The sequence below is a fragment of the Amblyomma mixtum genome, chromosome 5, assembly GCF_055824585.1.
Source record: "Amblyomma mixtum isolate Tamu chromosome 5, ASM5582458v1, whole genome shotgun sequence".
NCBI lineage: Eukaryota > Metazoa > Arthropoda > Arachnida > Ixodida > Ixodidae > Amblyomma > Amblyomma mixtum.
Window position 1 is genome coordinate 58481015 of NC_143016.1, and position 26949 is coordinate 58507963.

A 26949-nucleotide genomic window follows, 5' to 3' on the forward strand; every position below is an offset into this window, starting at 1 on the left:
ATCCAGCACTGGTGCAAAATCTGTCCCACAAATCGCGTTCAGTGCCCTGTTCATAAATTGCACACATGGAACAGGGTGTGACACCACATGACAGAGCCAATATAAAGTGACATACAGCAACACATACTTTTTTGAATTTTCCAGACCCATCCCATAGCCACACATTGCCAGCAACAACTCTCAGCACACCACCATGGTGTGCAATTACAGAGGTCATAAAGTCACAACTGTCAAGCAATTTCAAATGGTGTTTCTTAAGTGCAATAAAAATTCCACATGGCTTTCTGTGGCCTGTAACAATTCCAAAATAACCAGAACTCCCTTAAATATAGACAACGCAAATAAAAACCCAAAATTTTACAAACTGCTTGTGTAATTTCTTTTTCACACTGGAGAATTGGACGTGACATTGCAATAAGCTTCTCAATTATGACTACAAGGGGATACAGCCTAAACTGCGAAGTCCTAAACATGAATCCTGTGATGCACACTGCGACAAAAGCATAGCCATCACAATAACCACGTCTTGATTACCAAACCCCCTGCCAGGATTCTAAAATGATAAGGACTGGATGTGTGCATACTGCATACAAAAGAGTGGGATATTAACTTTTTAGAGACCCCAAAATTATTTTTATGGTCATATTCTAGTGCAACAGACCTGTACAGGTGGTATTTGTTAGTATTCGAGAGAAATTTAAAAGCTCTGTGTAGACCCTATAATTTAAAATCAATTTTTAAAAACTGATGCTCGTAACTGATCAGGGTGAAACCTCACTGGCTGTTCTTCGCTGCCCCTCCCTCCGTGACCTAGAGCGGAAAATCTGGATGAGATCATTGAGCATGCCCTACCGATGTAGCCAGGATGGGGCGCAGTCCTGACCTGTTTTTTTTTTGTTTTTTTTCTGTCACACTGGCCATGTATAAGCTGAGAGGGGAGAGGAGGATCATCATTTTTGATCGCCGATACCTTCAGTGTTAATGAAGCTCGCTCAAAAATTTTTGCAGTGCAGTAACGAATGATGGAATACTGATCGTTTGTGCGCTTTTCCTAACCTCAGTAAATATAATTCCACGGTTCCTACAGGGCGCTTTGTATACAACAGTGTACAGTGCTCTAATTCTTCATTTCAGGCAAATTTAGCACATTCCTCTCTTGCAAAGAGGGCGCCTTCTTACGCCACCCAGTAAACACAGCCTGGTAGCAAATCTTGCATCATTTTCTTAATGACAGCTTTTGACACCAGTACTAATGCCTTCTTTTTTTTTTTTTTTTCTGGATATCTTGCGTCATGTGCACCTTCAAACCACAACATGATTCTACGATCCCAAGGGTGCTGACTTCATAAATCCTGGCGTTTTAATATTACAGTTTCCAACTATTTTTACAGCTTGTAAGAAACTTTGTACATGCATGTAAAAAAATTAACCATTTGTGTTTCCTGTATGGAAACCTTCTCAAGGCCTGGAAATGCTATTTAGGCCAAAAAATATTTGTTCTGAATTGAAATGATAAATGGCATCTAAGAAACGTACATGCTGTCACAGATAAAAAGAAAAACATGGCACATCAACTATTCCCTTTTTTGGTATCACAGACATGACATGTCCACAAGATGTGAGGCACCTGGCACCATTAAAACTACAGTGTAAAGAAGCAGAGAGGTGGCCTAACCAGCCTTCAACATATTAATGTTTCTCAACACCGGGTGGACACAGCGAATCGGAGGCCACAGTGTTTGCTTAAGAAGGTGATGAGCAGTTGTGTTCCCTCACAGAACAATCTGCTGCAGTATCACTGTGGCTGCATTCATCACTGTGGCAAGCAATTACAGTTGGCAATGAGAGAAATAACTAAACAAGACTATTTTGATTTATCACGTTGGTATCTCCGTGTAGTGCAAAAGCAGCATACTCATTCAAATTTGCCAAATTTGACTACTGAAATGGATGCTGCCACAAACATTTATCGCCTGTAGCCTCCCCATTGTTTGGCCCTGTCGTCAGACCACCACTTTAAATGGTGATTAAAACATTATTAATCTTTTAAAGTTTACAGTGGTTTGCAACACACAGTACAGCAGCAACAAGAAGCCAGTATATACTTATTCTATTCACTGTATGGAATCCCAACAGCAACCGGTAGGCGTAAAGTTCGCGTCCTGTGGCATAAAAAATTGGAGGGGACATTTAAGCTCCGCCTTAAGGGTATGATGCGATAGCATAGTAGATTAATTCCCATATACGCAGAAAACGACTCTCTGTTTTACATTCATAGATCCCTGGGAGTCCCCATAACCCTCAGGGCACAATGATGCACCGGTTAAGCGATGCGCCACTGCCCTGTGATAACACGTGCTCTCAGCAATGGGCCTTGTGCTGCCCAGGCTGCTCTTCCCGAGCGACCAATCATTAATTTAACTGACACCTGCCGCGTTGGGCAGGTTGCTCACTATCCGGTGGGCAGCAGGTTGTGGTAACACCACAAGGTCACGTGACCGAGGTGGCCCACCTGCCTCCTGGGTTGCTCTCTGGGGACCACCTGCCAGAGGCATGCCCATGATTTCTGCACTCACAACGTCAGCCTTTAGCGCTATCGCGTTAAAATTGTGAGCACATATGCTCGTCGCTTACCTTGACGGCAGGTCTTCCTCAACTTCGAAAGGAGGCGAACAAGCACCTCGTGAGGCATTCTTGATGCTAGAACCCCTCAGGTCAATCGCTTTTTGAGGTCCTGTATAATTTCTGCGCAGCAACCAAAAGGCAACAAAGGCACAATGTTAAAATGACGCTCCCAGCTACAAGGCGTATTCGAAAAGAGGGCCATTATTTGCTTACACACAAATATTGGCAGGTCAGAACAAAGTTGTACACTAGCATCGCAATCTATTTGATTGTTTTGAAAGCCACTGAAGTTTTTGTTCTGGTTCAGTAGTCATTTGCCTGTCGGTGAATGCAGACAACAATGTCCGCAAAAATTATTGCTCCCGCCAGTTGCGAAGCACATGCTGTGATTGGACTTTTGAGTGCAAAAGGATCATCAGCTGCCTGGGTTATTGTTACGGGTGACAAGACCTGGGCATCCTCAATGCAGTCAATGCAGTGCCACCATTCAACCAACAAAACCAAAAAATTTCAAGCAGTCGCCTTACTTGAGTCATAAAATGATGGCTGAAGAAGAGCATTCTTTTAGTGGATTTCATCCAACAAGGGTCAGCAATTACAGATGCTGTGTACTGTGAAACAATCACCAAACAGACGTGTGATCAAAAATCTACAGCGCATGAAAGTGTTGTTCAGAATAGTCCCCCTCCATGACAATGCATGTCTTAACCGAGAAGAACATTCAAGGTTTTTGTTCAGAACTTTTTGATCAACGACCCTACAGTCCCGACGTTGCAACTAGCAACTATTTTCTCTTCTGGAGCATGAAACACTGACTTGGTGGACAACGGTGTAAATACAATGAGGAATTGAGCATCGCCGCTGTCAACTCGTTCAATTCCCTAGTGGCGAACTTCTACGTAGAGGGATTAAAGAAGCCGATGCAGCATTGCGAAAAGTGCTTAGAAATGAATGCCGATTATGTATAAGAGTTGAGTAGATTTGTAGCAAACTAAAACCATCAGTAAAAACTTTTGTAATGAATAAATTTTTTTTCATGACCAAAGGACCCTTATTTTTCAATTATGTCTCATACAGTGCAAGGACAGACACGGTCTTCAACTTCTCCAGGGTGGCCTGGCTAGAGACATCAACAGAGAGGATATTCCTTCTTGCATTAATACGCACTTCTTTGACTTGGCCCGGAACCAGTCGTTCAAGAAGAAGAGTCAAAGTCTGCCTGTTGATGGAGTTGAGATTCTCTAAATCCTCAACAGGCATGTATGAAATTGTGTAAGTGAGAGATTGCTCACTTACATTGGCCTCGTTAGCAGTCTTCTTGCCCACACTGTGTTGGTTAGGCATCTTCGTGGTCACAATGGACTTGTTAGCCCGCTTCGTACGCACACTGGGCCCACACTCAGTCGGGGTTTTGGAAAGCTTCCTCTTCAGGCGCCGACTCACAATCTCGGTGTAGCCACCGTCGAACTCCATGTCATCCGAGTCGGAGAAACTAGACGACCCCGGGAGCTCTGAGGGGAGATCCATACTGCATCCAGGTTGATCTGTGCGGTTCACACTCCTAACCACAGAAGGCAGCAGAGGCGGCGGGTCATCCGCCATCGCCTGGGACGGCGAGGTTGCCTTGAAGGCCACAGAAGCACAAATTATTTTGAAAAAGCAGGAGCTCGATCAAGATTAGCTGCCGTTCGCAGCGCTCTTCGTCTTCCTACGAGTCCGCTCGTTCTTCGCTCATGGACTTAACACTACTGCTGGTGTGATTTCTGACGTGGACATAGAGATCAAGGATATGGACTTGGTGCAACTGCTATCAAGTTCTGTTCGCATAACTGACATCCACCGTTTCGGCCAATCACGGTGTGTCAAACTAGTGTTTGAGGGTACTACTTTACCATCCCATGTGAAAGTGGGTTTTGTGAGGCACCCAGTGCGTCCTTATGTGCCCCGACCGGTGCAGTGCCGAAAATGCCAGAAGATTGGACATGTAAGTGCTGCGTGTACGAGCACTAAAGCATGTCCGCGTTGTGGTGGCGTGCACGAGGGACCTACATGTGCGATTGAGCCTCCAGTTTGTGCCAACTGCAAAGGTCCTCATGAGGCAACGTCTAGGGAATGTCCGAAGGTGAAAACAGAGATGAAGATCTTGAAGAAAATGGTGAGAGACCATTCTACTCACCGAGAAGCAGCAATCGCGGTACGTCGCTCCAGGAGGAGGACACGAAACCGGCAGAAGAAATTGAGCTCACTAAATGACGTGTCAATACATCAGGAGGACCGAGACCACTCTGCCGCGCAGAAGCCACCGCCTCCAGCTCCGCAAGAGCCAAGACTGTCAACCACCCAGGAGGACTCCGCAGAGTGGCCACCTCTACCATCGCGTACTGTAAGCTCTGTGACACATCCGCCTGTGCGTCCGCCGGATGTGTCTACAACAGATGATCAAATCAGGGCGATGCTGAAACAGCTGATAGGCACCTTACGGCTGATAATTGCTGGAGTGGACACGCCAATTGCTAAGGCTGCTGTCCAAATTTTAGACGCTATTGAACCGGTGCTTGCCACCCTTTAATAGCAGTCAAAAATTATGGCTCTACCGTCGTCAGCACCCTCACTACAGGAGAGAATCTCTCGATCGGCAGTATTACAATGGAATGCTCGAGGTCTGCGAGGCCGCCTAGCAGATTTCAGGCAGAGGATTTTCAAGTACCGATTTCCAGTGCTTGTAATATGTGAGCCTAATATCACATCTCCTTTTCGACTGTCTGGTTATGAAAGTTTCCTCTCTGAAGCGGCTGGGCATTTGAGCAAGGTACTACTATGCGTCCGTCGTGACCTCACTTACATTCGGCATCAAATTCCTGGGGGCAGTAGCAACGAGTATGTTGCAATCACTGTGACTCTGAATGGGCGCACAATCTCTATTATAGGTGGCTACATACCACCAAGGGGTCGATTTGATGCCCTACGACTACAATCGCTACTCGACAGCGTTTCGGAGCCCCATATAATAGTAGGAGATTTCAATGCGCATCACCACGGCTGGGGAAGCGCCATTACGAACGTTCGAGGACGGGATATCGCCACGTTCATGGACAATGCAGGTCTTGTTTTGCTCAATGATGGCGCGCCGACATTTCTACGAGGGACTACCTACAGCAGCTGCCTGGACCTTGCATTTGTATCCAGGCGCCTCTCATCGTTCGCAACGTGGTGTGCTGATATTGAAACTTATGGAAGTGACCACATACCAACGTATGTGCAGCTACGGTGGTTTCACCGTCTTCCAAATGCCAAAATACGTTGCACCGACTGGAGTGCTTTCCGCATTGCTCTAGAAGAAACCTGTGGTAACCTCGCTGATCCAACAGATGTGGAACAGCGTATTATTTCGGCCATGCAAGATACAACGCGCAACATCTCAGCGCCCAATTCCACAGCTCCAGTGGATGTGATCTACGCGCAGCTTCGGGCGATTCGTCGGCGCGCAGAAAGAAAATACCGGAGGACAAAGGATGTCTCGGATCTCCGGGCCTCTCGACGTGCCCAGAAGCAAATACAGCGCTATTTGGAGAACCTAGGCAAACAACGGTGGCGGTCATTTTGCAGCAGATTGGATCCCCGCAAACCACTCTCCAAAATCTGGCACGTCGTTCGAGCACTGCCGACATTTCCCCAGCAGAAACACCCTTTCCGTGCATTGGCACTTTATGAAAGACGGCAAGAACTAGAGGTGGCAGAGGATTTCTGTTCGAGAATTGCCGGAAGCGCTTCTTCACCTCGGCAGCATCGATGTGCTCCCCCCACGATGGACGATCGACTGGACATCCCCTTCACAATTCAAGAACTGAAAGCGGCTCTTTCTGCTTGTACGCATCCTTCGTCCCCAGGACCTGATGGAATAACATACAATGCGCTTCGTCATCTAGGCCCACAGGTAATGGAAGCCCTCTTAACATTGTTCAACCACTCTTGGGCCTCTGCCACTGTTCCACAGCAGTGGAAAAGAAGCCGCATTGTGGCCTTGCTCAAACCAGGGAAATCGCCACTCGACTTAGCATCCTACAGACCAGTAGCTCTGGCAAGTTGTATTGGCAAGACGATGGAGCGTATGGTGCTAACCCGTCTAGAATGGTTCCTTGAAAAACGTGAACTGTACCCTTCCACAATGACGGGTTTCCGCAAAGGCCGGTCTGCCATCGACAGTGTAATTGATCTCGTGTCAACGGTAGAACATGAAAAACGCCGTCGCAGGTTGACTGCTGCTCTTTTCCTCGACATCAAGGGCGCATTCGATAATGTTCAGCATGATGCAGTACTAAATGCACTCGATGAATGTGGCATAGGCGGACGTCTACACAATTGGATTGCAAATTATTTGACAAACCGGACAGTCTACCTGGAGACTCTTGAAGGCGACACAGCAGATCATCATGTTGCTTGTGGTGTTCCTCAGGGAGGAGTGCTTAGTCCAACGTTGTTCAATCTCGTGCTCATTGGCCTTTTCAAACAACTGCCGAAGACTGTTTCGATATCCGCCTACGCAGACGATATTTGCATATGGACATCAAGTGTCACGCGTCCCCAAGTGCAAGCAAGATTGCAGCGTTCGGTTTCCATTACGTCTGCGTACTTGCGCCGTCAGGGGCTTGAACTTTCGCCAACTAAAAGCGTAGCATTGGCTTTCACACGCAAGTTAATGGCATGGTATCCGGTCACAATCGACGGGAAAATTGTTCCATACGTAACACATCACAAATTCTTAGGTGTTACGATAGACCGTGACCTGTCCTGGACGAAGCACATTTCTGTGCTCAAGAAAAAGCTCGACAGCTTTGTAAGCATTGTGCGGTGTATGGCAGGAAAATGTTGGGGTCCCTCTGAGCGATCTTTACTACATGTGTACCAGGCGCTGGTAGTCGGTCTTCTCAGATACAGTGCACCCGTTCTCTCCGGAGTCAGACTATCAGGCCTGCATGTGCTTGAAAGCGCGCAGGCTCGTGCTTTAAGAGTATGCTTGGGTTTGCCATGTAAAACTTCTACATGGGGCACATTTTATGAGGCCCGAGCCTGCCCAGCACGAATTTATTTTCAACAGGAGCCACTTCGTGTGCATTTGCGGCATCTGACCAGGCATCGTCATCACCACCTGACCAACATTAGTGCGGCGCGTCCAGATGCAGCCTTTTCCAGAGCCCTTAGGATGCAGCGCAATGCGGTGCCTTCGAACTACGCGCCACACCAGATTGCGGAGGTGCCACTTTGGGCAGTACCAAAACCATCTATACGGACAACAATCCCAGGGATAACAAAGAAGACGCACATTCCAACAGTCGGACTGAAACAGCTGGCGCTGTCATACATTACATCTATGTATACTAACACCCAGCATGTTTTCGTGGACGGATCCGTGACGACCACTTCTTCAGCTGCAGCGGTGATAGTGCCAGGAAATGCCTCATGTCACCGTTTCAGGCTCATGCACAAAACGTCCTCTACGGCAACCGAATTGGCAGCCATACGAGAAGCCGTCCTTTATATTGGTCACCAGCCAGCGCAGCAATGGACTATATTCTGCGACTCGAGATCGGCATTGCAGGTCGTACAAACTTATCTAAAACCAAGGGCATGCGAGCAGCTGGTTCAACAAATTGTGGTTTTGTTAGCCGAAGCTTTCCACCGCGGCCATATCATAAAGTTTCAATGGATACCGAGCCATTGCGGCATAGCGGGAAACGAGCGTGCTGACGCCGAGGCTCGGATGGCACATAGTGATGGTACTTTCATTGAGATAGCCTTTTCTAGATCAGACATTGGAGCCTTGTTGGCACATTTAATGCAAGCGGCAATGCAGTCGCACTGGCATGATTCGAGTCATCAACAGGACCGCGTCTGTAAGCTTGACGCTGGCTCACGATTACATTTGCCATCTATGGTGGTGCGACGTCATGGGACTTTACTCCACCGGCTACGGCTTGGCGTTGCCTACACCAAACACTACCTTCACAAGATCGGCATCGAAAGTAACCCAAATTGCGCACAGTGCCGCACTCCAGAGACTATTGGACACCTTCTTTGCGAGTGCCCGAGCTATACTGCTGAAAGAACAACATTGGAGGCGACCGTGAAACGACTGGACTCTCGCCCTCTCTCTGAGGAAACTCTTCTGGGCGCCAGGACGAGACGTTCTGATTGGTGCCGTGTGACAAAGGCCCTGCTCAACTTTTTGTGTGAAACAGGCCTGGATACTCGTCTGTGACCGCCTGTGCACAACCTACATGGTTAATGACATGTGTCGGTGTTTGTATTGCTGACACCAGTTTTATGAGTTTTATGTGCGTCTACTCACCGCGATGCGAGTGCCAGCCAGTGTGGTGTGTGTGGTGTGTGTGTGTGTGTAGACTTCACCCGAGAAACTCATTGTATTATGCCATCATCAGCTTTCATTCGCACTTTCCTTTTCCTCCTCTTCCCTTTCCCCTGTGTGGAGTAGCAGGCCAGGGCCATGTTACCACCGGCCGACCTCTCCACCTTTCCCTCATTAAAATTCCTTTCTCTCTCTCTCTCTCATACAGTGCAATACTACAAGCAAGTGCTTGTCTGAAATTTCTAGGTAGTTGCTTAATTCAGGTATGGCACCTTGTTCTTTCAGAGAAGTGGAATGCCAGACATGTACAATCATCCAAATATTGACTACCGATCCTGCCTTCGGTGTTTTGTGATTAAACAGAAACTCCAAGTCATTGGCTAAGGAATGTTCCTCTATAAGAATTTTCCAAAAACGGAAGTAATATTCAGTTAAAGGCACCTGAAACTGTAAGCTCTCCTCCCTCCTCACCGTTATATCTTCCCTTCACCGCCCTGTACGTCTAACGTCTGCAAGACTCCAAGGCAGTGCAAGCCAGTGCTAGAGGCCTATGTAATAGCTCTATTTATTTGCTCTTTTTGTTGCTCTTTTGTTGTTATCATTACTTTGCTGTGAGGCTAACCTCCAAACCTAGCAGCAGCAGTTACACATCCGATGTGTTAATCAGTATAACCAACTTCAGCAAAGGTTCTTGCGACCAATGGGCGCAATGCATTTCAAACATGATGTCATGGTGCAACCTATTACCGGGGTTCTCAAACAGGGTTCTGTGGAACCCTTGCGTTCCTTGCAGTGCCTTTTTAGGCTCCCAAGACACCTAAATTCAAGCATGCCTCAACCTTCACGCTTCATTTAGTCACTTTATTTTTGGACTCGTGATAACTGCTTTTGCTCACAGCAGATGTTTAAATATGAAGCCAGTCATTAATCACTCAATTTGGGAATTCTTCGAGAATCTGTGCATCTGCGTGCCTTCTTTTGCATCCATGTTAGACAGGAAGGGATGGAAGCCAAGACACATCGGGCTCCTCAGCTCTTGTGGAAGATGCTGAGGTTCTCGGAGACTAGAAAGATTATGAAATCATCAGAGGCAAGTGAGAAGTTAGCTTAGCCACTTCAGAGTCCATGCATGACTGCACCTGAACTTTTAGGCTGCCTATCATGCATAGGGCAGCAGTATTTGCTCAAGACAGTTGTGACTATCTACTCGGCTGGATGCAACTGTCCATTTCACACAAACCAACCTGTTTAGGTTCCTTTTTAGCTCCAACTTTTCAGCCCATTTCCATCAATGCCACAACTGCAGACATGACACAAACCTGGTGAGCGCCTCACAGTTGCTGATTAGCGTCTTCATGCACACAGACACGTTGTGGATCATCTGCAGCTCAGCCCGTGGGCCACCAGGAGTCTCCTTCTTGGTTGTCAGGGACTGCAGGTGCTGCAGGTAGAAGGGCAGTACCGCCTCCAGGATGGTCTGCAAGATGGTGCAATCAGAAGCCGCAGCAATCAGTCAACAAACATGTGTGATATGAAATGCACACAGTTCTTTTGTGGCCCTCATAGGCTCTGCAGCGGGCTTACTGTTACAGGGCAAGTTCAAGCACTACAGGCTGCTCCCAATATATGTAAAATTATCTCAAGACATGGATGATACTGTAAACAGAGTCATTCAACAATGAAGCTGTGCAGTCAAAGGACAGAGAGGACAAACCAGCATTTGGTGGCCCCTGTGCGAGTCTGAAGCGTACGACACAACCGTGACGCTCAGGGATATGGCGTCCAGTATGGTCAAGGTGTCGGGATCCATCTGGTAGCAGAAGTCCAGCGCTCTCAGTGGCTTCTCAGCATCCACAAGCTCCAGAATGTCCAGCGGATCAACAATGTACTGCGCGAGGGACTGCAGCAGCTGGAAGAAGGCCTTGGGCTGCATCTGTATCAACAAAGGAAGCACCATAGCGAAAAATGCCACGTGAGTGAAAAGCAAAAAAAAATGCAAGAATCTGCTTCAAGATACAGACTAAGAAAATACAAATTGATTACACTGTGACAAAAGGTGGCACACCAGCACAGCCAGCTTCCGCGTAATTCTCGGCACTTCAATTTTACCACTTCTTAACTATAATTCAATACACATTTGAGTTCACCCAGGACGCAAAGCATGGGCCTGAACGCACAGCCTTATTTTAAAAGGCAAGCCACATCCACAATATATTTCCTCGGCCATTTCATCTTACCACAGTGATTTTATTTCAGCCTGCCTGAATTTAATTTGAAATTTAAAAATTCTTTTAGTCTGAACTCGCACCCTTTTGAGAAGCACAGACAGACTGATGCCTAACTGCCAGTTCAAAAACCATCACCTCGAGAGATGAGCAAAGTCCTGCACAGTAGCTCCTGTACAAAAGAAACCACAGGTAATGGTGGCACTTACCTTGGCAAATCGACAGGGTTGGTGAGAGGCTTACTTGCTGAGAGGCTTTCATGTGTGAAATTTTTCATGCGTTTTAATTTTACCAGTCTTTATGACATATAATGTGAGGCCGTGTGGCACCATTGCAAGCGCCTGTCTTTCAACAAACCACACGAAAAGCGAGCTGCTACATCATACAAAAGCCCATCATGTCTTACTACACTATGCTCTGTTGAGAAGCACACTAACAGAACATTCCAGGGCACTTGTGTTCACTCGCCTCATTGGATGTCAGAAACATTGTAACTAGTGCTCAAAAACCCAAAAGGACGAGTAAGACTTCACAGGATCCAGGACTACACAGGACACAGTGCCACTAACCTATGAAGTCCTCGCATTTGTCCTGTGTGTTTTTTGTGCATAATTATCTCTCAGCCATTCAACAAGCACCAAGCCCAACTTTTCTTCCCGGTCACACTTGCCTTGTTTGCATCTCCATAGTTGCTGTTGACGTCTAGGTCGAGAAGGGGAGCCACACTTCCAAACATCTAAGATAACAAAGACAAAGCAAAATTTTGTATCACACAAGGGAAAAATGACTTGTGCCTCCTAAGAATTAGGCATTTTCATGCAATATGGCTATGCCAGAAGAAAACATACCTGGAGAATGAACGGCTTCCTATGCATGATGTAAAACTGCTTGCAGACAAACTCAACCGTCCTACAGAGCAACCCATTTGTCTGATGGTTGGAATAGATTTGCAGAATTGTTGGCATTATCAGAAGATAGCTGAAAAATTCCACCAAATTAACTATTTTTTTTCTTCCAGCCATGCAAGTAAGATCCACTCAGAGCTAGTTAATATTTGTTTATGGTATACACTAGTTCCAGTCGTTACACTAGACAAGCAAGCTAAACAGACAGGGAGCTTGCAGGCAAACAAATTCAACTTCTCCAAAAAGCTTTTCAAAGCATTTAAAGTCAAGCTGCTCAAATTATCCTGTTCTTCAAGGAACACAAGAACCTTATCATTTACTTTCAGAACCTCCTATTCTCTTATACAGTTGTGACAGCCCTTTGAGGGATTAATCATTTTCCTCTAGAGCACTTTCTGATAAACATGCCGTATAAGTTGCCGCTGTACAGCTAAGGGGAAAGCTACTTTCAAGGCATGACAAATGGCCAAAAAATCATTTTTTCGAAAGCCACTTTGCCCACTAATTCGCCTCATTGTCTATGCTGTCCAGCAGTTTTTTATAGTTAAAATCCAACAGCAAAAATCGTTTCGTGCACCACAGTAGCACTGCATATCGGGGAAATGCTCGAAAAATCATTGTTTTCCTCCTTTTCAGTTTTTATGACTAGACTTTCACTTTGTGCAGCAGATTTTTATGACTGTTTCATCTATATTTTGACCCCGTTTGTTTTTTTTTTGCACTCACAGAACTCTGTCCTATGCAATGGAACTCTTACTTTTCCATTTTAATGATTTGTATATTTTTGATGTGACATTGTGTTTACAGTTCAGATACATCTGTGCCAGCTGCTTTGTCAAAAATGAAAACAAAAAGTTTGTGTCATGGGAAAAACAATATCACCACACGCAGCATGCACTCAGAAATGCAGCGAATGTTTAACCAGTCTTCTACCACAGTTAAGTCTGCAGGCATTTCACAGTGCAGAAGAGAAAAATTTTGTATAAAAAAGAAGTTCTCCAGATATTTTGTGCAGTTAGTGAGTTTGAAAGTATTACTAACATGCAGAAAAAGTTTCATCAAAATTCACAAAAGATAAGAAAGTTGGTGTTAAAAGCCGCACCCGTCCTTAATATCCTGTGATTCCCTTAACATCCCCTTAAAATTGGCAATGATGGTTGTCTTTTGTTAATCCAGATAAAAGTTGGCCATTTTGAACAATTTTTTATCTTCAGAAAATTTCAACACGCTACTAGAAAACCCAATTACCCCTCTAGAAGTACGAATTTTTCCCAACGGTAGCAGTAAGAACATATAAATACTTTGGAAAATTTTCAGCCTTAAGTCCTTACCTCATCTTGCCCCATCACTGTCTTGAAAAGTGCTCTTCTTGAAATGCATAACCTTCTGAGCAATGCTTGCAATTTTTAATGCGATGAGAAAAATACTGCCCAGCGGCGGCATCTATGTGAAGCACCTCCACCTACCAACCGTGGCAAGTGGTGTTTAAGAGGATTTCTCTCTCTTCACCTGCCACCTGCCAACCACCCCCTCTCCCCCCTTCCTCTCAACCTCTCCCCCCTTCCTCTCAACTTATCACTCCCTTGAATGAGTGCCCAGGAACATGACATAAAGAAACATGTAAAACACCAGGCCACTGCCTGTCCACCTCATCTGCAAGCACAGCATTCAGCTGTGAAATATTTTTCTCGCCACCCCACTTTACACATTTTGTTATTGTACTCGTTTGCATTCACTTTAGATGAAGTATTGTCAAGTAAATGTTCTAGCAAATAATTTTACTGAAGGTATTTTAAGTAATCGCAGCCCTTACTAACTAGATTAATGTCAAATGCAAAACATCAATGTGCTGTTGAGGCCAGCAAGACAGCCTCAAACTTGGGGCCTCTCATATAATGTTACACACTTGCATTCTATGTAGACTGAGCTCACCCATTGGAGGCAAAGATGTTTCTGAACTGATGCGCAGCATTGATGTAGGTAGCCATGCTAAGCCGCAAAATGCTGGCATCTTCGGGATGCAAAACAAGGGCTCCGTTGACAACGTTCAGAAACAGGTGGATGTCTGATGAATGGGCAAAAAACCCAGCCATGGCTTCAAACATTCGGGCCATCAGCTGCAAGTTCAAAACACAATCCATGTTTAAAGGGACATGCACCAGAATTAAAATTTTTTGCAAATATTTGTGCCAGGCAACTGGAAATTTCACAGCTGAGAGATTTTTGCCAGTTCTTTTTCAATGTCTCAGATTTTTCCTGCCTTGCTTGGCCCAGTTTTTGCAAGTCATGCATTTGCAATAAAGCGTTGTCTTTGTGCACCTATCTGTCATCAGTACAGGCAAACGACTGCACTGAAAAATCTCTCATTTTCCTTACTACGATTCCTTTTATAGAGTGAGAAAAAAATGTTGCACTAAAAAATTTCTGAATTTTTTTAAAATTACCAATCATTAGAACCTCTCTTTCTAATGGGACTACAAAGAATGTAACAAGTTTGAATTCCATTCACAACTATGAATAGCAATAAAAATAGTATAGATGCGTTCTGCATATAGCAAAGCATATCCATACCAAATCTCATAGTGATGCGACAAGATTGAGTACAAAAATGCTATGCACAGTTTTTAGTAATTTCATGTCTATATTTGATGCTAATATTGTTAGACATGAAAGAGGAAGGCTTATCCGTAATGAAAAAAGCAAAAACCAAAAATCAAACTTTTAGAGAAAAATTTCCTTTTTTTTTTTTTTCACCTGTGTCTCCCGTTAAATATGGAGCGGTGTGGAGTAATGGCATGTAGATATACCTAGCAAGCATATTAAATCCAACATCAACTTTCATGCCTATATCAACAAATAATGGCACTAACGACATCAGCAGAAACTATGGCATAATTTATTGTGGCTCACTTAGACATAATTAGACACAAGTTAAGTTGGAATCGCAATCTAGTGGCATTCCACCATAAATTGTCATTATACAACTGACACAGTTACCTCGAGGTAAGGTCACACAGGATTTGTAGATCATTTAAAGTTCACAATATAAATCAGTCGTCTCTAAAGCTAAATGTGCACACACAATCCTGTTGGATATCTATTAAGTTTCAAAAAGTGAGAAAGGTTCTATGAAAGCAGTAGCCCAATATAGGGAACAACTACTCCCTCCAGTACTAGCATCATTCTGGGAGTTGCTCAGCATTTATTTCAACACTGCCAAGCATTTAAACTCTTAGTGATCCATATATCAGATGCACTATAGCCCGTGAATAAAAGACGTGATCAAAAGACTAGTGTGCAATGATCTAATCTAGCTCTTTGCACTCATCACCAAATTCCAGACACTGGTTTGTGGACTATTGGGAAGTAATCTGCTAATAAATGCTAGCAAGACCATACAGATCCTGCCTTCACATATGCAGTTTTGAAAGGTCTGATCAATATGGCATGTAAATAAATCGTTGATAAACTAATTACACTTTGTCTTACAGGAACACTCCATTTTATGCAAGTGCCCCTTATGCTTATGCTTTTGCAATTACGCGTAATACATTTCATTGTTCAAGACACTTACCTTGACCCACACCATCTTATGCAGCGTGTCCATCCCTAAAAGTTCCTGAAATGAAAAACCCATGACATCCAAAATTCCCATTATGCAGCTGCATTGGCATAAAATCAACATGCTATAGAATCTAAACAATGGTAAATAAAAGTAAAATATGCAAGCATAAGAACTACACAACAATGAGGGCAAGTCAACGAAACAGGGAAAAAAACTGCGAGAGAAGAAAGATTGTTGGATCCACACAAATGGAATTTCTTTGTTAAATTTAACTTCGTGCACATTTCGAGACTCTACATGAGTGTTCAAGCTGCACGATTCTATGTCAGCTTAAAGGGATGGTTCCAAATGCTTTCATGGAGCCAAAAACAACAAACGGTCTTTTCCTCGGATACTTCAAGTCTTTCTGCTCTGCAGAATCACCTGTGGTCTGCGGTCAATGATACTGATGGTGCCAACTGTTAGGAATTATGAGTGATAAAAAATTATACAAAATGAAGACAATTCTCAAATTATACACACGTTAAATGAATTGTGTGCTTTAATGACAATGTGTTAATCGCATCAAACTTGACTGCATCTTGAAGCTTCATATTGTCATAAGAAGCCCACATAGCTCTAAACAAAGATGCCTACACAGTGAGCTGTCGTGTCACACAACGTATATCAGGTAGCAGACATTTCTTGACAAACACAGCAGCCAACTGCAGGTCTGCCTTAACTGCCGTCACAGGGAATGTCGCCTACAGATGAAAGCAAAATTCAATAGACCTCGCCCTGTTGAAAAATAATTTGACTTGAAAGGGCAAGACCTGGAGGGCAAAATCGCCCATTTTCTACTCTGAACTGGCTCTGCACATTTGTGCATTGCCACGTCGCCTTTTTTTTATGATTAGAGACACCTCGGCATGCTGAGCCACACTGTCAGCAGCCGCATGTTTTGCCCACCAGACACGTGGGCCGATGACATAGGCCAGGAGGGGTTTTCAGCCACCCTTCTCTCTAGTTCAGGGAACCACACAATCTGGCAACAAATGGGCACTAAACTCGTCATTGCACAAAATTTACGCTACAGGGGAGCCCACTGACCTTTCCAAACTTGCCAGCATAGAGCTCAAAGTCAGCTTCCAGAGCTTTGCGGGGGAATGAAGGCAACTTGGTCAGCTCGTCATGCAGGAAGAGAACCCTGGGTGCCAGCTGATGGCTGGTCCGCAGAATCGCCAGGCTCATCAGGACCTGGCGCACAGGTGTAGTTAGTACAGTGGGTCAGCAAAGCAGAAGGAACTCCTCAGCTTCCATTTCATTCTTCCATTCATTTTACACACTCCAAGGTCCAATAACAGGGCATTACATAGGGGGGGATAGAAACATACCGTATTTTCCGGTGCATAACACGCACCCTTGTATAAGACGCACCTGCCATATATGCAAGCTGTCATTGAAAAAGTTGGTATATAAAACGCACCCGTGTATAAGACGCACCCAATTTACCCCGTTAGGCTAGTGAGGCTTAATTAAACATGCTTGTGTGACCATCGTGAAATGCACCGCACCTGTGAGTTCTTAAGCAACACTAAGTGATCGATAAGGCAACACTCATGCCATACCTGCCCACGTTTTAGCAAAAAAAAAAACGAAAGAACTCTCCTTATGTCCATAACAACATTTTATTTTTACTTAAAACCTTCGAAATCTTCATCTTCGGATGCGCTATCAAAAAGTTTGCCCGTTTCAGGAGGCAATGCAGCTGAAAAATTCTCTTTGCACTACGCACATACTACGTACACAGAGCACAGTTGCAAAGGGAGACTAAAAAAAAATGCCGGCTTGTCTTGGCTTGTTTTGACAATGGCAAAAAGCGCGATTGTCGCCATTTTTGGCATTTCACATTACTTTTGCTAGGGGCCTGGCCCCGAAACAGCCGCGTGTTTATGATCCCGGAAGTCATCATCCCCGCCGTTTCATGATAAAGTTCACCTAAAAAAGTTGCGCATGGCGGTCCTCGTATTATAGTCGTGTTAAAACCGCGTTATTGGTAGCTATATTTTTCCGGTGAAAAAAGCTTGAACATGAACCTGAGTAATTTCTGAACTCGCAAAAAAAAAGCCGAAAAATTCGCATATAAGACGCACCCTTGTATAGGACGCACCAGCAAGATTTTTGGAAAAAAGCTGCGTCTTATACACCGGAAAATACGGTATATATATATACATATAATAAAAGTAGTACAAACATTATTACCAAGTACAAGAACAATCACATTTTCGTGTAGATAACATAAACTGAAAAAGTTGAAATAATAATAAAAAAAAAGTTAACATCATATATCCTCTAACAGTGAACACTCAGCAAGTATGCAATGTTCCTAATAAATGTATCAGTATCATACCCAAGATGAGGAGAAATATGAACATTTCTATTTTCCACCATACTAGCTACTAAAAAATCCTGAAGTTTCATAATAAATTTTTCAGAACTGGCAGTTTCAGCAATTTCTCAGTAGAATTTTTGGCTAACATCCATCAGGAACAATAGATAGATAGATACAGAGAGGGGGAAAGGCAGGGATGTTAACCAGAAAGGTTTCCAGTTGGCTACCCAAAGTAAGAGCAAAGTGGATAGCCAGCTTTGAACACCGATAAAAACAAAAGGCCAATTACAAACGGCACTGCAGAAATATTCCAGGGCATGGGGTCACAGCTCACAGCTTGTTTCATTAAACTTTAACTTTTTCCGCTCAACTCGACCGTCCAGTTACAGAGATTAAGGTGCCACTTCTCACACCAGCCACCACTAAACATGCATTATGAATGAAAGTTGAGAAAAAAAAATGCAGAAAGGTAAGCAAGACAACAAATGTTCTTACGAAGGAAAGCAAAAAAGAAATCCCACCTTTCCGACTTCAATGAAATGTAGAAAAAATGCTTGGTGCTGGCCCGCTTCGAAGGCTTCTTCAGGGTCCATTTTCAGCAGTGTTAGCTGTGGATACTGGGACCTCTTGAAAAAATAAAAGTCTCGAACAAATGCACTTGGATTGTGCATCTGATCTGCAATGAAAAACAATAGGAGTAATGAGAACGTTGAGAGATGTATACATCAAGGTACAAAAATCAAGGTACTGTTAAAAGTACAGCAACTCCTCATCAAATAGCCCTACTGTTACCAAAAGACTTGTTGTCTAGAATACTTAGGTTTAAAAGACAGAAAATTGCATTAGTAACGCGCCAGTACCTCCTCGCAAAAAAAAGACGCAAAACAGCTCCAACCTAGCTTTTGTTCTTCTTAGTTCTAGGTTTATAAGTGTTTACAGAGTTCTATACAGATAGAGTGAAACACCCTGTGGAGAACCATGTCATCAGAAAATGAAAAGAACCTGTGCGATTAAGAAGAATCAAAGCTAACTGCGAATTAAGCATGCAGTCAAGCTAGTTTCTCACGCTGTAGTCTCTGGAAAGCCTCACATAAAGAGTGAGTCGCATGTTAAGATGCAGCTTGACTAGTGCAAAATAGTTTGAATGAAAACAACTTCAATGAAAGGTCGCCTGGTTGGGTTTTTGAAGGAAAGCGAAGGCTCGCATTTCAGTCACCACTGAAGAAGGGACCCAGTTGGTCCCAAAACATTGGGTTCAAAATAAATTATTGGTTGGCGTCATTATTTCTCAACTTTAGCGCAAAATAGACAAGACAAAAAGGATAGAATGCACACTCCGTGTCCTTGTGTATTCTGCGCTAATCAAGATGCCTCGAATGACACATGAATGGCTATCCATGCATCATCATTCATAGCATGAATGGCTATGAATGGCACTGCATGAGGACTGAATACCTATAGGAATAAGAAAGCACAAAATCATGTAGCTAGTGGAGATATGTGAGAGCAGCATGCATGCAACAATGTTTGTTACAGCACAAAAAGTTACACACAGGGATCTCTCCAATCCCTAAATTTTGCTTAAACTAAATAACTTATTCTTGTCAAAAAGAGAAGGGACAAAATCAAGTGATCTCATGCCCAGTAATGCATCAATGCTGCATAAAAACAGCTGACCACTTCTGCTAAGATTAAATAACTGCTTAGCACTGCCTGGCAACAAAAAAAACCTGCCAAATGGAATTAACAATTAATGCTACATGCATAAAATTAAAGGTTACACTCAAAAAGCATTGACTAATGCGTCCTATGGCAATAGTTTCTTAAAAAACCCTGACAACAGACATACTCATGGCTCCTGAATTGAAAATCCTTGCCTATATCTTACCACAGTTTAATGTTCCCTTCAACACCAGTGTGAATATGACTGTGGTTCATATGAAGGAGTTTTTGCAAAGAAGAGGTAGTTTAAATAAAAGAGAGAGCACTGGCACTACATACTTGTCTTTGTGTCAACTAAGAAGAAGCAGTTGTGTTGGTTCTCTTCAATGCCGAAAAAGTCAAGACTGTCTTGAAGAATATGAAGAAACTGGGTGTCCTGAGATAAAGAAAGGAATGAATATTACTTTAGCCACACAATGGCAGGCAACCCATGTGGCAGTCGCATGCTATTAGTGTAGGCTTAGATTACTGCAGTTACCCATATAGAGATGACGGTCATGGAACTAATCTTTCTTCATTGTAGCATGGCAAAGCAGGAATTTAAATTTAGTCAAACTCATTGTTATTAGCACTACCATTTAAAATGCTGCACCATCAAGAGCTGCCTAGAAGCAAGCTCAGGCAGAATATGCTTGGTTTCTAATAAGGGAGTAATTACTCATTGGCATCCACCCGAGCGCTTTCCTTTGTAGCCGTATGGCTGCGCTCGGGTGGATACCAATGAGTAATTACTCCCTTATTACAAATCTACTCCAACTTGGGGGATTCCCCTAAACATTTGACCAACACAGTTCCCACTTCGAGTTATTGATTAATTCGCTCTCGCCCTACCATAAGCTTGCCATCCTGGTTAGCTCAATTGGTAGAGCGACTGCTCCGGTGAAGCGGTGGTCCTGGGTTCGAGCCCCAGACCAGGACGAATTTTTCTTTAACTACGAGGTTTCTGAGAAAGCTTTATAGCTTTCCTTTGTAGCCGTATGGCTGCACTAGGGTGGATGCCAATGAGTAATTACTCCCTTATTACAAATCTACTCCACCTTGGGGGATTCCCCTAAACATTTGACCAACACAGTTCCCACTTCGAGTTATTGATTAATTCGCTCTCGCCCTACCATAAGCTTGCCATCCTGGTTAGCTCAATTGGTAGAGTGACTGCTCCGGTGAAGCGGTGGTCCTGGGTTCGAGCCCCAGACCAGGACGAATTTTTCTTTAACTACGAGGTTTCTGAGAAAGCTTTATAGCTTTCCTTTGTAGCCGTATGGCTGCACTAGGGTGGATGCCAATGAGTAATTACTCCCTTATTACAAATCTACTCCAACTTGGGGGATTCCCCTAAACATTTGACCAACACAGTTCCCACTTCGAGTTATTGATTAATTCGCTCTCGCCCTACCATAAGCTTGCCATCCTGGTTAGCTCAATTGGTAGAGCGACTGCTCCGGTGAAGCGGTGGTCCTGGGTTCGAGCCCCAGACCAGGACGAATTTTTCTTTAACTACGAGGTTTCTGAGAAAGCTTTATAGCTTTCCTTTGTAGCCGTATGGCTGCACTAGGGTGGATGCCAATGAGTAATTACTCCCTTACTACAAATCTACTCCACCTTGGGGGATTCCCCTAAACATTTGACCAATGCTTGGTTTCTATTGCACAGGATTGCATTACAAACCTATTCATGGCTCAGGTGTCCCTTTCACAATGTCAAGGTATAATCACAGTCTCAGGAGCAAGCCATACGCAAACAGCATGTAAAAGAATTTAACCTAAACGACAACAACACAACAGCAAACTCACTGATACGTGAAATGTGCGGTACTACCTCAAGACATTGCTTAGCCGACCTACCACAATGAAATGTGCTCTCATCATTCCCCATGTAAACATGTCATATCATCTACCAGATTTTACTTTCCAAACCAATATGCTGCAGGCTGTGGGGAATAACACAGTAATAATAATTTCAGCTATCTGGCATTGACTGAAATGCAATGATAATGTATGTGAGATGCATCAGAATCCATAGATCTGTAGACATTGTGTGAAGTACACCATAAATTTTGACTGAGAACAATAAAAACTGATTGCAGTTCCTGTTGTACACAAACTGATAGTGACACACATAACCAATTATAAACTGGCTTCTCTGCTAAACATTTCAGCTATGATGCTTTACATCTCCAGCGGCGTTCAGGTTTTCATGTTTTTGATTTTTCTTTTGCAATTTGAGCTTCTTATGCTCAGTACTTCACTGCATACTTCACCCACAGTCGCCTCTAAATATGTATGGCACAGCAACCAATTAATATGGCACACTATGCCAGTCACCTGGACCAGCAATGTCGGGGGTAAAGTTACATATCCAATTAAGCCTGCTGTAATCAATCGTAACTGCTCTCATGACTTGTTGGTAACTGAAAAAGTACTTGTCTGGTGTTCATGCCCTGCTTTCGAACCTGAAAAGCATGCAATATGGCCAGACCATCTCTTCAAGCAAACATCGGCATTCAACATTCAAATTGCTGTACAAATTGCTGTACATAGGCTAATGACAAACTATAACCCACATACCTCATGAATTGGAAATTGTGATGGAATGCCACCTGCATCAGGTCCATGCACAATGATTTTCTTGGCACTTGGAACATTGGCTGTGATCAGCAAGGTTGCCTGAAAAGCAAGGTAAGAAACAGCTTCAGATCAGCTTGCTAATGTAACAAATCAGCACGCATAGCAAAATTAAACAAGCATTGCTCATGTAACAAACGTTAAGAGGGAGAGCATGGATTGCTACGTGAACTCACATCACACTGCTCTTTTCTGAGCACTTGCTTGAGGTCTTTCAAGTAGAGTCCGTGGACACTGGGAACAACCTTCAACCAACAATAACAACAGCTGTCAGTCAAGGATACTGAAACCAACCTGTTTAACTCTTTCGCTACCGCGCCATAGGCCATCGTTCGCATATGATCGATTCAAATCGCCCGCGCAAAAAAGCTTATTTTGTAGAGTCGTGGACGTGCTCCGCCATCTAGCTAGTGAGCTCAACAACTGCTCTTTCGATTGCAGCCTTGATTTCAGTGTTTTGACATGAGGGGGCGCAGTGAAAAATAAAACTTTGAACGGCCGCAGCAGCGTCAGCCGGAGAAAATGGCGTCCGCGTCGCCGCGCGCTCCTCGCAAGCGAAAGCTGACGCCGAGCACGTCGGCCGGTTTCGGTTTCGTTTTTTGCGACGAAAGCAGCGGTTATTAGTCGGGCAACAATGTACAAACGTCAGATTTCGGTTTCGACAGCGAGACTTCGCCTCGGGAGCCTGGAACGTCAGCGCGTACTTGCATGTAAGTTCCGTTTTCGTTCGCTGTGAGTTTTCTGCGGTGCATACGGTTTGTAATTGATGACAGTGGTTTATTTTTATGCTTCAAAGTCTTGACAACGTAAGGCGAAGGCAGTTTGCCAAATGCTCAAGGTCGCGCCGCGTTTTTCAACCAAGACGGCAGCTAGGTGTCCATATCGGCACATCGCTGCGGAGCGGCGTTCGGAGGTTCGCTCGACTTCTCGACTTTTTTTTGATGCTCTTCACGGCGGAAATGATGAAGACCGTGTGCGGAAACGCTAATAAGTATGCATTGATGAAGATTTTCAGCAAGTTCGGCATGACGGCTAATGGGAAGATGTGAATCTGTTGCAGATGCTGATGTTCATTGGAATCATCATATACATTGGAATTGTTGACCTGCCATGACTGTATCGCTACTGAAATACCAGAATAATCTATTCTGGCCCTCTGCCATCAAAAATAATTTCTCAAAATTGGTTTTTCGCTTTTTTGTTTGTTTTTTTTTTTTGCACGTAAAGGACCCGGATAGTTCAGTGGCGGCAGCATGTATTGGCAAGACTTGTAAAGTGTCCTGGCTTTTGAACCACATAGCTAAAACTTATTTCATCGATCCTGATGTGTTAGAGCTTGCCTAAAATGCCAAATTTTATCAGCTGGCTTTCAGGGAGCAGCTCATTCGAGAAATCTTCGTGTATGATGAGGGAAAAGAAGTCCACGCCCCCAATCCTCCCATAGAATCCATTCAACACCAACCGAAAATAAAATGAAAAAAAAGGAGAAACTACAAGCTCGGCTATCAGAGAAAAAGGGAGGAACAAAGATAAAACCTTATGTGAAGCACCTGTCAGTCTACCTCTGCTTCACACCTTCACACCTGATTGCTCTTCACAGTGGCACCACAGTCATGACCCCTGACTTGACAGGCCATGGAAAGTGCAGTAAATTTTTCTCATAGCTTGAAACTGTGAATAATGACAGCTATAAACATGTGCAACAGTTTGTATATTCCAGTTTTCCTCTAATCAAGTTCTGGCTTAGTGCAGCTGGTAATTTTTGTTTTTGCTATATACTTTTTTTGTGTTTTTAGCAAATTTCACAAATAAGTGTTCATTTACTTTCGCACACACAACTCTTCTGTCTGTTTCATTCAGAAGTGTAACTAATAAGCTACAATTTCATGCATTGCAATATGTGCTGGGTGTATTAGTTCATATGAAAAAATTTTTTCTTTCAGTACACTCCAAATCGTCCATTTTTCCGCGGTAGCGAAAGAGTTAAGATAGTCCAGATACTGAAACCAACCTGTTTAAGATAGTCTGCGAGCAGTTAAAACATTTGCACTGTTACACAAAAATCAGTAAAAAAATCTGCTCACTGGATTACTCTTACGTGTAACTTAAATGCTGAAACATTCAAAAATATTACAATATTCTAAAGTGCAACTCTGACTAACCCATGAATCAGTGCTTGTGAACAAAATCTGGATAGCTTTCACAGTAACGCTTATAAAGCTGTCCCACAAAATGTAAACCAATGCCTCAAAACACACACAAGAAAAACACATATTGCAGAAATAAAATCAAAGAAGTATTCAGCAAGCAAGAGCAAATAGGAGTACCTTCTACTTCATACTCACTGGATAATTTAAATTAATAAAACAAAAATATTACAAAGTTGAAAAGTGCGAAGAAAAAAAAGCACGAACGACACAACACTACTAACAAGAGGTTTATACTGAGCATTTTAGTCATGATCCAGGTGGAGCATGTGAAACTCCAGAGAAGCTCAAAACTGCAGCCATCTGAGTTCACTAATGCTGTTGTACAAACTTGGGCATGCCACGTGAGCAATCAGTCGGGGAGCACTGCAACACACAGGAAGCTCTAGGACACACACTCCTGGTATGGGCATTTTAAATTTCACTCACCTAGTTAAGAGCTGTGAAAAAGCCTTTACTATGAAGCTACCCATTCTGTATGTGGTTTATTTTAACAGTCCACACCTTTCTAATGAGCTCTCTTCATATCTTCACCAGTTTAGAAATTGAAGGGCAACTGAAGAAGTTTTAGAATTCAACAAGCAGGTAAAGCATGACAAATCTTCAACTAAAAAGACACGATGGCACCCAAGCTTCTCCACTTCGCACACCACCGGGTAGGGGGACCGATGATGACATCATCTGGAGTAACAGTACATTTTCAACCCAAAAATGTTCGCTCAAAAGAAGAAAGGAGGAAAACTAATGCTGCCAAAGCTCACAGAGCACTGTTTGGCAACACCTGATGATGCACAACAGAATGTGGGCAAAGGCAGCTGAAGTCTGAAATGTCACCGCGGATGACATCATCATCGAGCTTTTATGCATTTCTCCGTTTCCCTGAACATACCCTGAACATACCCTGAACATGCCTTGAACCCTGAACATACTGCAGCTTTAACCGGTGATTAAGTCACCATTTTAAAACCTAATGCAAAAAAAAAAATAGGCTTGCTTAGCCCACAAGCTTCACACACTCAAAACCCTGATTTTGGTTCAATTCTTAAAAACTGCTTCAGCTGCCCTTTAAAGAATACTCCTGCTAGCTCCAGCTGACCGCAACAATGGGCCTACAACTTGCAGTCCGGTTACATCTCTTTTGGTCCTAGTATAAGCTCAGTACCTCATAACTTTGTTTATGGCACATCCTGTTATAATAGACACAAGAATTCACTGAGAACACATGTCAACTTCCCACTTACCAGCCAAAGTATTGATATGGCATTGGCAATAAGCTCTGTTCCCCCTTCCACAGGAGCTCTGATGTAAAACATAATGTAACCAACCTGAAAAGAAAAGACTCAAATGTTGGTACATGCTCAGGAGTATATCGTGTAAATGTTACAGCAAAAGGACCTTTGGTGGCGTTAAAGCCTACACCATAGACAAGTTTGCCTTTATCTTTTAAATCACTAAACCACTACACAGATGTAAAAATGCCAGCTAACAAGAGACAAGAAAGGTGTCTGGCACATTTTTAGCGAATAATTTGCAAACCGAAAAGCAAAGTAATGACGGAGACAATATCTCTACAAAAACGAAGTATTCAACATGTACTGTTGACCCAAATACAGAAATTTACACAAAGTGAGCAACAAAAAAGCTACAACTTTTAGTTAACTCACAACATGTTAAGTGCTGATTATGTGCTGCTGACATAAAACAAATGTGCAAACCAAAGCATGTACTCGCTCGTGTTACCATGTTCAACTCACGTGACCAGTTGTGGTTTAAGTTTCAGTGAGGAGACTCACACTTAGTGCCTGACAAGCAACTGGTCATCCATGAATGCCACGTCATGAACTCTAATGATAACACATTAGGTGTGCCAGGGTTTCATTTGTTGAGATTGCAATTTGTGTCAACAGCAGACGCATCAAATTCTGCAGCATGAGCACAAAAGTTTTCCACTGCACCAGGTAGTTGTAGAGGGTGTGCGCTGCTTGTGTAGGTAGTCGAGGCACAAATCGCAGCAGGCGTCGCAAGATCTGGATCACATTGTCTGGCTTTTCACGAGTGAGCCTCTCCAGGAAGTGGCGGAGAAACAGTGCCGTATCCTCCACCAAGCAGTTCCAGATTACCTTGTAGGCCACCTCATACACTGCAAGAAGAGCACACATAGCTCTAACAATTGCTTAACCTAGCAGAAAAAAGTCATAGCATGAAACTTGAAGGCTATGGGTACAGTAAAACCTTGTTGATATGTTGTTTTTTTTTTCAATTCAGGAAAAAAAAAAAGTATTTCTAAGGAACACATATGATGCAAACCACCTAATTTTAAAAAACATAACTGTTGAATGAGGTA

The 26949-nt window shown here is 43.5% G+C and overlaps 1 protein-coding gene across 5 annotated transcripts in view; it reads right to left on the reverse strand.

Moving 5' to 3' along the window:
* Positions 1-26949, reverse strand: part of unc80 (unc80, NALCN channel complex subunit) — a 139197-nt gene that overhangs the window by 38012 nt on the left and 74236 nt on the right. For all 5 annotated transcript variants that reach the window (XR_016283020.1, XM_089544604.1, XM_089544603.1 and 2 more), the window contains 14 exons: positions 26561-26745; positions 25847-25930; positions 22575-22643; positions 22342-22440; positions 20057-20153; positions 18577-18731; positions 16774-16920; positions 15694-15738; positions 14052-14236; positions 12063-12192; positions 11885-11950; positions 10704-10922; positions 10309-10466; positions 2635-2745 (listed from right to left, as the gene is read on the reverse strand). Coding sequence is in view for 4 of the 5 variants with exons in the window: in XM_089544604.1 (XP_089400730.1) it covers positions 2635-2745; positions 10309-10466; positions 10704-10922; positions 11885-11950; positions 12063-12192; positions 14052-14236; positions 15694-15738; positions 16774-16920; positions 18577-18731; positions 20057-20153; positions 22342-22440; positions 22575-22643; positions 25847-25930; positions 26561-26745 (1750 nt within the window). In the remaining variant the exon portion in view is untranslated. The remainder of the gene's footprint in view (positions 1-2634; positions 2746-10308; positions 10467-10703; positions 10923-11884; positions 11951-12062; positions 12193-14051; positions 14237-15693; positions 15739-16773; positions 16921-18576; positions 18732-20056; positions 20154-22341; positions 22441-22574; positions 22644-25846; positions 25931-26560; positions 26746-26949) is intronic.